This window comes from Pelmatolapia mariae, linkage group LG10_11 (genome assembly GCF_036321145.2).
Source record: "Pelmatolapia mariae isolate MD_Pm_ZW linkage group LG10_11, Pm_UMD_F_2, whole genome shotgun sequence".
NCBI classification, from domain to species: domain Eukaryota; kingdom Metazoa; phylum Chordata; class Actinopteri; order Cichliformes; family Cichlidae; genus Pelmatolapia; species Pelmatolapia mariae.
This window is the reverse complement of record NC_086236.1, coordinates 70,658,617-70,673,290: the sequence shown is the minus strand read 5'-3', so window position 1 is coordinate 70,673,290 and position 14,674 is coordinate 70,658,617. Positions and strand designations below refer to the sequence as shown.

Below are 14,674 nucleotides of genomic sequence, written 5' to 3'. Positions count from 1 at the left end.
CTGCTTCACTGAGTTCAGTCTTGAATGAACCATGCACGTTGTTGAGTATGTATGGTTACTGAAAACCTATTAACTGCTTCAGAAAAAGCAAACATCGGGGGGAAGCTGCTTCCAGAGAGTCACAGACACGTTATTAAATTGTAAACAATGCTAAATCACATTAAATTGCTTTAGTCGAACGGCGTGTTTTGCTGCTTTTGGCTGCAGGCTCATCCATCAAATCCAAGGTTGTGTTTGTTTGTTTTTGCTTTCTTTTCTTGTTTATGTCTTGCACATTACTCACACCAGTCGAGCGTGTGGTAACACCGCCGTGCGGTTCAAAATGGCCCCTGGCAGATTAAAAAAAAGAAAAGGAAAGGAAAGAAAGAAAGAGAGAAAGCGTAAAGTGTCATTTTCCAAATGTGGCCGCTGGGTGGCGAACAAACACCAGAACAGGAACTCTACTGCAATCAGGCCTGTCAGTCTCATGGACTCGCAGAATCAGAGTGAAGTTCGAGAAAAGCTCCAGAGGTGTGATGATGATGATGATATGAGTAGGATATTAAGAAAGGAAGAACATTTAAAGTCCTCATGGCTCGTGGAATCTGTAATGTCGAGTCTTCACAGATTCTAAGGCAAAAAAAAAAAAGAAAAAAGAAAAAAAAAAGAAGCTGAAACCTTGACATCATGGGTTTTTATTGCATGTGATGGGTGTGTTGTTTCTCAAGTTCCTTTCCGTGTCACAATTTAAAATGCATTTGCCATTACAGTCACACAGTAGCTGTTGTAATCTGAATAGTAGCATGGCCTACTTTTTACAGATGAAACCATTCATCCTTGAAGGAGCAGAGAAGGCAAATACGAACATTTAACGCTACAGCAATGCACTAAAAACAGCATTAGATAATTGCTTAAAATATGAAGCTAAACCTAAAAGTGTCTAACACTATGTGTTAATACACCACTCTGCATTGAATCATATCTGTTATTAATCTCTGTCTCTCTTTCACAGCATGTCTTTATCCTGTTTTCCTTCTCTCACCCCAACCGGTCGCAGCAGATGGCCCCGCCCCTCCCTGAGCCTGGTTCTGCTGGAGGTTTCTTCCTGTTAAAAGGGAGTTTTTCCTTCCCACTGTCGCCAAAGTGCTTGCTCATAGGGGGTCATATGATTGTTGGGTTTTCTCTGTATCTGTTATTGTACGATCTACTGTACAATATAAAGCGCCTTAAGGCGACTGTTGTTGTGATTTGGCGCTATATAAATAAAATTGAATTGAATTGAATTGAATTGAATTGATTAAATGTCATGGCCCTGAGGGTGTTTCTGTGGGGTTTGCGTGAATACGGATCAGCAGATGAGTTCAGTTGTAAGAACAGGTGTGTTTCTGGGATTTCTCTGTGGGGTGGCACAGGAGTGACCAACAAATAGTGAGGGATTTTTCTTAAAAAATTATATCAAATCAGTTATATGAGTTAAATGACTTGTAATGATTTTAATTGGCAGTCCTTGTGAATGCATTACAAGATGTGACTGCCCTGTGACAATGTGGCACACATAAGCACAAGATGCATGGTGATGGCACTAACAACGGTCTGGGTACAACTGTAAGTGTGATTTATTCTATTTATCAGTGGTAAAAATAAAGAGCAATATCTCTCCCGTTCTTTGAGCTCAGGTTTGTAAGGTAAAGACTGTTTCATGCATGTGTGTGTGTTGACTTTTCAAAAATGAAGAATGTATTGTTGAAAAAGTGCCACAAGTAGCCCAGGTTATGCCCAAGAGTGTCTGTTGTCTAGGCTTGCATTGTGAATATGGATGTGCATTTGAAGCAACTAACTATTAGAGTAATAATATCCTTAAGGTTATATTGGGCTTAAAGGGGCAATCTGAATTTTTCTACACATTAAGCTACACCTACCAATCATGTGGGTCAACCTGTGAAAATTCTTGCGTACTGCAGAGAGAGCCTGCATTAAAATCTAGAGGGTTCAAGTTTAAGCTGCTTCAGTAGCCTAACGTGGATTTATGAAGTCTCGTGATACAGAAGATAGGTCAGAGGTCAGGTTTACTTTTAGGTGTATGTGTTTAATAGGGACTGCTTTATAATTGTTATTGTAATATATAGGTTTATTAAAGTATTAAAGCCAATTTAATGGGGCCTGTTTTTCTGCAGTCAGCGTTCGTTTAGATGAAGTGAAGATTTTATGGATGTAAAGACTTTCAAAAATGACAGAAAATGCGCGTGTGTTTGCGTGTGGTTGTGCGTACACGTGCTCGTGCGCGGTCACGCTGTCTGCCTGCTGGTCCTTGAAGTAACATTTCCCCGGAGGCGACGCGTACGGCGGTTGCGGTGTATCGCTATCCACACGGTGGGAACTGCCCGGAGAGACGGATATGTTGCCAAAGCAGTGAATGCACAGCGTACAGGAACTGCGACGTTAGAGCAAGAGAGAGGCGGAGAGAGAGGGAGGGCAGGGGAGGGAGGGAGTTTGCAGACAGACCAAAGTGCGCTATCAGCTGCTGAAAGCTGGACAGACGAACAGTGTGGAGAGACCGATAGAGGGGCGAGAGAGGGTGGGGGGGCGAGGCGGAGGATGGAGACTCCCTCGTCGTTGTCGGCGGTGACGGTGGTACAGATGGGTGCTACTCTCCTCAGCTGAGCCGGCCACAGATCCAGTAGCCCCGGCGGTCATCCAATGCAGTCTGGATCGAGCTGACCGCGGTTGGATAGCGCACATCCTGCGAATGAGACTTCGCTATCAGTAAGTTGAATTGTAGCTTCCTTCATTTATCTTCCTCTATTTGCTTAATTTTTATAGCCTAGCTCTTAATTTTTACGGCCTTCGTGTCCCTGAGTGATTCGCAGCAGGAAGCAAATGTCATCATCTGTCACTCTGCTGTGTTTAAATACACGCGTCAAACTTTTACAGCCCTCACAGTTTCGAGCTCCATTCTCGTCTTCCAGCCCACATCGAGACTGAAGCTGTCATTAGGACAGTACATTGCTGTAGCACCACCCCACGGCTACATTTATTAAACAGAAAATAGGCATTATGGGGTGTGACTTACTGTAGCCTAGTTACTGCGTTATATGTGTGTACACCTCAGTCATATGTGGCTGTTTGCTTTGGTCAGGCCAGTGAATAGCAGCCTTTCAGACTTCTGCATAACCGTTGGTCAGCTAGATCATATGCTGCACTGGTAATGCTTTGTTTCCCCTGCAGGCCTGCTCCCCTTTCCTCTCTTATTTACGGTACAAACTTGCTTTCTTGAGCAAGAATATAATGAACCATCACAAACCCGCAGTAAAGACAGAGCATTATGCAAGAGAAAGTTTAGGGTTACACAAATTGTAAAGAACCAATACAAAACGAGTGGAAACTAGGGAGTGCCATTAATGCATTTTTAGACAACACACTTTTTAAGTGCTCGTTCTGATCCAGAGCTGTCTGAACAATCAGATGGGTCATGTGCCTTGCTCAAAGGTCATCTGAACATGCTAGCAGGGCAGACTCTGCTGTTTTTATATATTTATTTTATTTTTACTCTATTTAATTTGTAAAATATGTATACACACACACACACACACACACACACACACACTCACACACACACACACACACACACACACATATATACACACACGTAGACATACATATTTAGTATACACATTCAGTAATATGCATACACTCTTATATTGTACATATATTTATTCATATAATTCTCAGATTTAGCCATTCTTATATTTGCTTGTTCTTATGTTATTGTACTTTGCACACCTCTGTTGCTTGTGAAGCTCGCACACAAGAATTTCACTCACATGTACTGTACCAGTGTACCTGCACATGTGATGTGACAATAAAAGTGATTTGATTTGATTTGTTCTGTTGCTGGTCACATCACAGCCATTCTGTATCATTTGCTCCTGGTAAAAGTAAGAAGAAACTGTGACGCACGCAACATTTATTAATACGCCAAACTGCACAACTGAGCACCTTAAAATGTTTTTTTTTTATAAAAATTCTTCAGGTTAACATAACTGTTTATGTGTCTGTGGTTGACATTTCCATCACCCTCATATCACTCCTACACCCGCCAACTGTCTCGCTCAACACCTCTTTTCCTGTAACAGTGTTTACTTGATGTTTATCTTCAGGGCAATCTAAATACCAAAGAGGGGAAAGGGAAATGGAAGGAGGGGTTGCTATGCAAATCCAGACCTGCTGTAGGGCACAGTCAGTGTGTTAAGCAAATCAACTCCAGGATACCATTTAGAGTGTTGCTTTTGTTTAAAATGCAGTTTAAAGGTTATCTTAAAGTTTTTAAAGCTATAACTGATAGTTTGTCCAATGTGGAGCTCTAACATGTGAAAGTATTCACAGGTGATGGAACAAGGCACACAAACGAGGCACACACGAGCGTGGCTATACGTCATAAAGTTACAATTAGTTTATTTACTGAAAATGACTGATGATTCCTTCTTCAAACCTTAAGTACAAAATCCAGCTGCCCAGTGGTCACACATTTAGGGACATCACTCTGTACACTGTTACAGTCTTTCCTCATTTTATAAAACAAACAAATTATTAAGAACCTAACTGGAAAATAGAAACATTTAGACTTCTCACATTTGTTATCTAACTGTCTAAGATTAGACATTAAAAAGCATCAAAATAAAGAAAATACAAGTTAGTTTTTGAGAAGAAAAATCGAATTCAAGATAAAAAAAAATAAGCTTTAAAGCTCTGAGAAAAAAGTACTGTGCAGTGCAGGAATAAAGAGTCAAGTTTTAAGCTTTGATCTAAAACCTAGAAAGTTTGAGTGAGTCTCTGTGTTTCTGACAGTTTGTTTCAGATTTGTAGTGCTTGAAAGGAAAACATTGCTTTTCTATAATGAGTTTGGACATGTTAAATGAGTCAGTTGTAGAAAAATTAAGTTAGTTTCTGGCTGCTGGCCTGATGTGATCCACTTTTATTGCCTTAGCCACAGCTTTAGCACCACTGTCTGATAATAATGTAATTTTATACTTTTATGTTATAAGGAAATGAACATGTTAGTACTTAATTCATTCCAACAGCTTCTTAAGAAATATCTAAAACATTTCTCATGTGTCTCTTATCTGCAGCAGCTGGCACCATGCTACCCCGTAACATACGTACAGGTGGTTATAACCTGCCAGGGGTGGAATCAGACGATGTGCCCCTCATTGGCTATCGACCTTTATCACCTGACAGAGGAACCATAAGTGGCCACTCAGGGAGGAGAGCCGCTGACGCTGAAGTGCAGAGTTCGCAGGTGAATGGTTTTTACTTTGCCTCAAAATGGATGGATGGGTGTTTTATATTTGTATATTGGTGTTTCCAACAATCACAGAAAAATATGTAAGTTTATTCAGTGTAATGTTACCTTTCTTGGCTACCCGTCTTTCCCGCCAACGACCTCATATTGTTACTATGGTTTATTTGTATTGTAATCTTAAAATGTTACAACAACTTTCAACATGTTCACAATGTGTTCTGACCATCGATAAAGGCGCTAGCTACAACTAAATTTAGCTAATAGTAGTAACTGGCTAAATGGATAGCTGATTCATCTAATGGATAATAAAGCAGTTAATGCTGTAAGCTAATGCTATTTCCTGCTATTTTATTAGAAAGACGTTGTATGTTTGTGGCTTAAAGAAATGTGTGAGATTAAAACATTACCTTTACCATGAACAAGTCAGATGTGGCCCACTGCGCAATTACAGCACAAGCAATGGGAGCAGCCCATTCCTTCATTTGTATTACTGATACTGCATTGCCCAATCTAATCTCTTAACAAGACTGGTCCCTGCCCTACCTGCGCTGTGCACTCACATTTTGTGTGGAAGAAGTGTCGAAGGTGCTACTGAAAAGCTGACAGAATAAAAAGAAACTAATAATAAATAATAATCTGTCAGATTAACCAACATGTTAGCTGTTGCTGCTGTTGGACCGTGAACAGTAGTACCAGCAATATCTAGTAACAGCTAGTAACCACACCTCACAGTCACAGGAGGCTACTGCTTCTAGCACCAGCTGTGGAGAAGTGAGGAAGAGATGAGGAAGATACAATTATTGTGGTAAGAAACTAGATGGAGGACAGTAATTAGGAAGCGAGAGATTTAAGGATTCAGGTAAAATGAATGGGTGCTTTTACCATGAGCCACTGCTAATAGCAAAAGTGTGGCTTTTAATATTGTAACCCAACAAACAACTGATGAAAACCTGCTTCAATATCTAAAATCAAACAAAATGAAATAAAATATAAACGTACATTGGCATTTCCGACAATCACAGAAAACTATGTTTTTTCAACGTAATCTTACTTTTCTTGGCTACCTGTCTGTTCCGCCAATGACCTGATATCTTTACTGTGGCTTCTTTTGTTGTAATCTTATAATGTTTCAACAACTTTGAACAAGTTCACAATCTGTTCTGACCATTGAAAAAGGCGCTAGCTACAACTACATTTACTGAATATCATAAACTCGCTAAATGGATAGCTGATTCATAATAATATAGCAATTAGTGCTGTGTAAGCTAATGCTGTTTCCTGCGCCGATACATGTATATGCATTTTATATATATATAGATACAGTGATCAGTGTGGGTTGCCTGGACCAAATATTCCAGGGCCGATTTTTTGTCCCAGTCCAACCCTGATCTGAGATGACTGTGAAGACAACAGCTCCCATGATTTTTCATAGAAAATTGCTACTCTCGGACTTTTGGTTAAATAGAGGATAGTCACAAAATAGTACAGAATAAAGTGGGCCTTTCTAGCTCTCGCCCATAATTGTAACAGTTATAGGCTAAAATGTTGGGGTTTTTTTTAGCTGTTTTCAATTAGTTTATGAACAAAACAACAGATGTTGTTTGATTCTTAGATTTTATAAAGGTTTATTACTGTATTAATATACCTCTCTGTAAGTATTAGTATTGCCACAGAACCACAAGCCACTTGACAACATTCGCTGACCACTAGAAGGAAATCGATTTCAAACCACAACCAGGTCCTTCTTTTATATGCACGTAGGTTTCTTTTTTAAGTTATTATTCTTGTGTAATCTGCAGGAATAACTATTTAGAAATTTGTCATAAAGAGGAGAATTCTTTAATTCCATCTATCCATTTTCTTAACCTTTTCTAAGTCAGCATCAAGGGAGACGGGCTCTGGAGCATATCCCAGCTGTCATGGGGTGAGAGGTGTGGTACAGCTGGACAGGCCACCAGTCTACCACGGGGACATAGAGACAGATAATCATTCACACACAGTGCAACTTATTTATGGATAAATTATCTTGTATTGCCAGAATACTAGTATTTTTTTGGCAAAATTTGGTTTCAAAGAAAACAAGTAGCAGTGTTTAGCATATAAACTGTTGTGTGTTTGTGGAAAGAGGCTTTTTTCCCTGACACTATCACCTGCCCTCTGGGTGAACTGCAGCCAATGTTGGCACAGTGGAACTGTTCTCAGCAGATTGGTTTGGTCCAAAGTGGGAAAACTGCATAGTGTGTATTAGAAAACATCAATTACATTGTACATCCTTGCTGTGGAAAAGAGTCAGATGAACTTGTGACATATCTCAGAGCTTTGTTCTGTGGGACTGTGTTGTTGGTATTTGAGTATTGACAGTCATATGCTTTAGTAGGTTTTCTGATGTTGACACAATAAATAGATCTCACAGAGCTGAGAGAGGATTAGGAGACCTTAACATTTGTCATGGCCTCACTGGCCATCACAGCTAGGAGCATTTAGAGCATTGTCCCAAGAAACCGCGTGAGCTGCCTTTGACTGTATAAACAGCAGATGCGGTAGGCTGCTTTTCAGCCCTAAGGGAATAAAGTCACTGTGACTCAGACAGAAAAGCCGAGATACAGATGTATGTATGCGTGTGTGTTGCACCATGGCAACACAAACACTGCTATTTACCATAAAGTGAATAAATTCAAACTAGTAGAATACATGAAAACAATTTTGTCATAGAGCTAATGGTTAATCATGATAACAGCTAGCAAACGGATTTGAAATCATGGTTTAGGAAAATATTGTGTTTGTAGTGGCAACCCTTATACAACTCATTTAATTCATTTTGCACTGAAATTTAAACCTGAACACTTCACTTCAGCTATAGGCACGTCTAAGTTTTATGTATAAAAACTGCATAAAAACAAGCCAGTATCAACAGATGTGTATGACATTTACAACAGGTAGAACAGAGCAAAATAATCAATAACATTAAAACATCACGACAGATCTCTTTATCTCGTTTTTTTTAATAACAGCTTAATGGCATTAGTGGAATTGCTAGCAACGTGTTAATAACGATCTGTATGTCGGTCCAATACTTTTTCCCTGACTGCAATGTCTCAGCAGGAAGTAAATGCCTAAAATGTATTTTAGACACTAACAGACTGATGAAGAATAAATCGTACTAATCGTACTAATTGAACTGTTACAATTTACTTTTCTTTCCTCCTTGTTGTGATTTGTTTTTTAAATGACAGCCATGCTATGCTGCATATGTATTTACATCCTGCACAGGATGTGCTGTAATACTATTGCTGATCCCCTGATGCTTCTTTTTCTGCCATCTTATAAGAAGGAAGGGCATGTGGTGTAAAACTCTGCCAAATCAAACATGCGGTGATATCTCCTGTGGTGACCCCTTGTGCCAAGTGAGCAGCCAAAAGTAGCTTATATTAGAATAAAATGTTGTTTTAAAGGTCAATAACACTTTGGTTTATGACCAAATTACTGCAAAACTAATGATGTTCCTTAGTTGTACTTTGTGTCTAATGCTAATTACCCAATGTTAGTAAGGCAGGGAACATAAAGCTTTGTATATTTAAAGAAGCACTTAATGCACTGTTTATATGAAGTTTTTTGTTTTGCTGGATAAACTCCTCAATTTGACTATATTTTGTCAACGATAGGCTTGTGCAATGACTTCAGGGTAGGCTTTGTAAAAGGGAGTAAAACTGACTTTAGGTTAGGAAGTTAAATGTTCAGGGCACAGGTAAATTTCCCACGATCTTTGTGTTTGTTAATGTTTAATCATCTGATAGTGAGGTTTTCTGAGCATTAGCAGACTTACACACGGTCAAATGCTAATTTAAGCTGAAGGCAAGACTACTGTTTGAATCCTTCTTACACGTACAGAACTTTAGCCTTTGTTAAGACCAACACTGGAAACAAAACGGTTGTACTGGTTCCTAATAATATACTGACCAAGCTTCATGCCCCAGCTTCACAGGGCTCTTTGGTTTACTTCTCACCAAGTCTCAAGAAATGCTGCAGCTAAAAAAAGAAGTTACACTGACTTGCTTTCCAAATGACCAGACTTCCTCTCTGTTCGTGTCACATGTTGTCTGCTGAAGCTCGCATTAAATAATGCATGCTGTGGCCTGGTCAGTGGATGCAGTGTACACCTGCTCTCCCCGTAAACAGTATCTAGTATCACAGGCTGTCTCCAAGGACAGGCTGTCAAGTGGAATCCAATACGACCGCTTGTTCATTCTTTAATGAGGGAAACTTGGATGTGTGATTCAAGATGCATAAAGTAACCTGTGGCATTTCGAGCAAACATATTGCAGCAAACTATCTGCAATGTAAAAATGTAGAAGAGTAATAGGAGTGCTTTGTTTTATGTTTTGACAACTTTTCCAGCACAGCTGATTGCTCAATCCTGAGCATTCAGTCTGTACATCTGAAAAACAAACTGCACAAACTAACATATTATTATACATATTATCCTCTGAGTGAAAGCCTACTGCTATGTTGCTACTCCTCTGCTCTGTTTTAACGTGTAGCCCTACAAATCGCTAAGTTTCTTATTACATGCAGCAATTGTAAAACTCAAATTTGTGGATGTGCAACTGTTACAATTTCAAAATGTTACATTTACTTTATACAAGATAATTGTTATGTTGGTGTTGCAGAAAAGAATCTGGGTAGCAACAATGTAATAATGTGGTAACAGTGGGAATAATAAGGTAGGAACAAGAAGGTAATAATATAGAAATGACAAATTATTACTACTTAGTTACAAAAGTAATATCCAAGTAATTATATTGTATGATCATTGGTTATAGCTGAGAAATACTTCAGTGAAATTTATGTAAGTGGTTAATAACTAAAATAATTAGTAATCATACAGTAATATAGTGGTAATAATAGGAACCTGCTAGTAATAAATAGGGTACTATGGTAATATATGCACATTAGAATTTTGATATACTGACTTGTGGTAGTAACTAAATAACAATTAAGTAATATTGGTTTATCTTTAATATAGCACAAGACAATTACTTGCATATTAGTTTGGTAATTAAGCAGTAATAACTTGATATTTCTGATAGTAGAGCAGGTCACCTACCAACTGGAAAGTCAGTAGATCGATCCCCAGCTCTTCCTGTCCAGCTAAGATACAGAACCCTGAGTTGCCCACAATGAATGTTAGATGTTAGATGATCCATTCCCACACAAGTATGAACTTGTGTAGGAATGGATGAATTGGACTTGTTGTAAAAATCACTTTGATTGCTCAAAAGTTTAGTGGTAGTAACACGCCATTTAACATTTGTTTCCACATTATTACCAAGATGTAGTAGAAAGATCGTTTGTGTTTTCTGATTATTTTATAGATAACAAAGATAACATAACGCCACCTGTTGGTCAGGTTGTGAATTTGCTGAATGATCGAGTGCAGCATTGGTGTTATGCAACATTTTTGTGGCAAATGCGTCTTCTTTCCGCTGCTCTGCTCTGTGTGAGGGATGGTGAAGCAATCACACAGAGTGGTCAAGTGAACACAAGTGAACAGAGATGATAATTACTGGTTAAAACTAATTTTGCACAGCCTTTTTTTTACTGAAAAACAAAACAAAGAGAGGGAGGCACCTTTGTTTTGGTGCTGTAGTAGTCCTGTTATCAGGTTATTACAGATCACACATGTTGATAATGCTCTTTGCATTCTTGAGCCTTTTGGTTTTTACTGTTCAAGCAGATCAGTTCAAGATATTGGTGTTAAACAGTTGTATATTTCAAATGTAGCCTTTCATTTTTAACATTTCATGAACCTGATATTCGCAAGATTTTGTTTACAAGTGTACTGTTGAGTAATTTTAAAACATGATGTGGAAATACAAGAGACGCAAGCTTATTTACTACTTTAAGAAGTGGAACAAGGCAATAACTCCCTTTATTTGTCCCTATTTTTGTTTTCGTGTGAATGACTTCCCATAACAAAACTGTACCTCATAGATTTATTTCAAACAACAACAGGTGACCTGTCAGTGAAGTTACGTGCCTGTTTGGTCTGGACTTTAATACTTTAATTTAATCACTTTCCTGTTTTAATATAACCTCAAGTTTGCACATAAATATTTTTCCTATTTTGGTGTGAGAGAACCTGATTGGCCAGCACAAGACCTGACCTTTACCTTATCCAGCACATTTTGGATGAACTAGACTGCTGATGAACATGAGCTGGGTCTTATCAACCAACATTAGAGGCCAACATCTTTCTTGCTCTTGTGAATAAATAAAAACACATCTCTGCAGCTGGTTTCCAAAATATGGTGGAAAACCTTCCCAGAAGAGTACAAGCTGTTGTGGTTGCACTTTAACGCATTATTTAATGATGAGACGCACCCCAAGCACATATGGATGACCACATATAAACATGAGCACAAGCATTTTCTAATCACAAAGTTATTATCATGTAATAATATTTTTTTTCTCTTTAAGATGAATAGAACTTCGGCTACAGAGTTTTACTTGAAACACAGTAGATAACGGGCACCAGGGGATAGATAGATGAAAGCGTGAGAAGAGGGACAAACAGAAAGATAGGAAGGAAGGGTAGGGGTTTTGAACTACACAGAAAAAAAACAATGGTTATCTTTAAATAAAGCTTCAGAAGATATATTTACGACCCCCTGTTTGCAGGAATGCCTTGTGTGGATTGAAAATGGTGGGCGTCAACAGTGTATTTGTTTAAAGTCAAAGCTATTCGGCAGAACTAATTGGATATATGTAAGGGAAATGGTTGAAACTGCTGTTTTTTGAGGAAGGAGGTAGGGTTAAAATGAGAGACGATTTCCTCCCTGTCGCTTTTCTGGTTCTGTCCAATAGCTGACATAGTTGTTCAGCTTGTGGAGGTTAACGCAGCCTAAACTTTTGATGGAAGGAGAAGGAAAGAAAAATAGCTTCACAACACGGCAGCACGTCCTGCTTCCTGTGTTTGTCTCCACTTATTATGTGCTTCCTGTAGGCAAGGAGGTGGGGGAACTTTAAGAAAAGCACAGCTCAGTGCCCAAAGAGAAGATCCCATCTTACAAAGAACATAAACAAAGGGTGACATTTGGTAACAACAATGGATCACATGGGTAAAATCAACCCTGTGTGTGTTTCTAAAGCTTATGAAATCACTAGAGATCCATGGATAACAGATGAACAGTACTCTTTTTATGTTAGGAATCAACAAATGCCGCCAACCGCAGTGGCCTATAATCATGATCCTTATACAGCAGCCTTTGAGGCAGCTAAACTCAAAATTACACACATCTACTGAGAGGTTTCTCCACAGAAACGACTATTTTATCTGACCCAGATTCAGAGTGGTTTTAGAAGACTGGTGCTCCACTGAATATACTTTTACCTCCTAGCAGAATCTCAACATAACATCTATGTCTGGAACAAGGAAACAGAGCAAAGGCTAGTTTCCTTTGCATCAGAAAGGCCCACAATATCACTATACTTCACAAGTGATCAGTGACAATTTTAAACCACATTCCCTCTTTTATAAGTCAGTTGTAACTCTGCCTTTGGGGGGTAATTATACTATCTTTGTGTGTGAACAAGTTAGACTAGTTTTAACTGCTGTTTTTTCTCAAAGACGTTTCTTATCACTGAGCTGCTGTTCGTTATACAGCACATGGATATACAGTAACATATCTAGTTTTCATGTAATCACACATTATCACACCCTGTCTCATTATCAGTCTTAGCAGAATTAAATACAGAGAAAAATATTTTCATGCAGTTTTGCACGAGTTGATGTAAAGACAGCAGCTGGTTGGTAGGAATGAGTTCCGACTGGCACCTATCCCAGCTGTCGTGGGGTGAGAGGTAGTGCACTGTAGACCCTGGACAGGTCAGCAGTCTGTGTCCAGGTGAACCCAGAAAGATAGATGACCTTTCATGCTCACACACTGGCACCTACGGCCAGAATCACCAGTTAACCTAATGTGCATAGTGTAGTGGTGTACACGGTTACCTAACAAGACAAAGCTCCTTGGGTCGTTTCCGGGAAGTGACACACAAATCCCTTTGGGGTTGCACTGGGAAGAGCATCTGGCATGAAAAGCTGCAAAATCAAACATGCAGAGTTACCAGCTGTGGTGACCTCTAATTTACTCTAGTTAAAGTAGCTCTAATTAACCCAACATGTCTTTGGACTCTGGGAGGAAACCAGAGTACCTAGAGCAGGGGTGGGCAATCTCAGTCCACGAGGGCCGGTGTCCCTGCAGGTTTTAGATCTCACCTTGGGTCAACACACCTGAATCACATGATTAGTTCGTTACCAGGCCTCTGGAGAACTTCAGGACATGTTGAGGAGCTAATTTAGCCATTTAAATCAGCTGTGTTGGTTCGAGGACACATCTAAAACCTGCAGGGACACCGGCCCTCGTGGACTGAGATTGCCCATCCCTGACCTAGAGAGAACCCACGCAGGCAGGAAAACATGCAAACACCACACAGAAAGACCCCACCCACAAATAAAGGGAGCCACTAATGCAGTTTGCAGGTCACTGCCCTAAGTGCTTCACATGGACGTATATGTCTATATATATGTCTGTCTGCCATTTTTTCCAGGAGTAGGTGGAGGCGCAAATAGAAACGTCATGCCAAATAATTTCTAAAGATTATTTTGCTCTCTGTCTAAACTAAGAAGTTTATAAGGAGAAATGCTAAATGTTTACAGCCTGTCTTTATGACACCAAGTGCACAAAAAATAATACAATCATTGGTGTTTGCTATGCTAACAAGCTATCTCACACACACAGCGCTGCTGAAGTCTCCAGTAGCACGACTTCACTCTGCAATGCCATTAGCCCCTAAATAAACACAGCTTGCTTCCTGGTTTAGTCGCTGTCTGAACATTTATTACCTCTTGTTACAGGACTGCAGGCCTCTTGCTGCTCAAACTGCAGGCTGCCTACCACAGATGGCAACCTTCACAGTTATTTCTGTTTTTCTCAGTGTTGTTTTAAACTACTCAGACTGGTTTATCTGCATAGGAAGGTCATCAACAAAGGGAAAGAGAGCGGGAGAACGGAGAGGAGATTGAAAGAGTGGGGCATTGTTCTGGAAATCGCTTCAGGGCTTTGTCAATGTGTGTGTGTGTGTGTGTGTGTGCACTGATGAGGCATTTATTTGTGTGAACAGTGTGGCTGTGTTGGGGGTTTTCACATGGCCTGCTATATGTGTGTGAATGGGTGAAAAGTGACCCAGTGTAAATGAGTGTCGTCCTATGAACACCGTCATATTCTTGTCTGTGTTTGGAGTGTGTGTGTGTGTTTAAGTGTAATGGGTGTGTCTAGGTGATGTAGACCGATGGGGGTTGGGCTTAGGTCCTGCTTCAGGTGTGTCTTTGTGATAGAG

The 14,674-nt window shown here is 39.6% G+C and overlaps 1 protein-coding gene across 2 annotated transcripts in view; it reads left to right on the top strand.

Moving 5' to 3' along the window:
* The first annotated feature begins 2,553 nt into the window (after positions 1–2,553).
* rgl2 (ral guanine nucleotide dissociation stimulator-like 2) overlaps positions 2,554–14,674 on the top strand; it is a 36,866-nt gene continuing 24,745 nt past the window's right edge. For both annotated transcript variants that reach the window (XM_063485628.1, XM_063485629.1), the window contains exons 1-2: positions 2,554–2,742; positions 5,106–5,275. In XM_063485628.1, the coding sequence (XP_063341698.1) occupies positions 5,117–5,275 (159 nt within the window). In that variant the 5' untranslated portion in view covers positions 2,554–2,742; positions 5,106–5,116. The remainder of the gene's footprint in view (positions 2,743–5,105; positions 5,276–14,674) is intronic.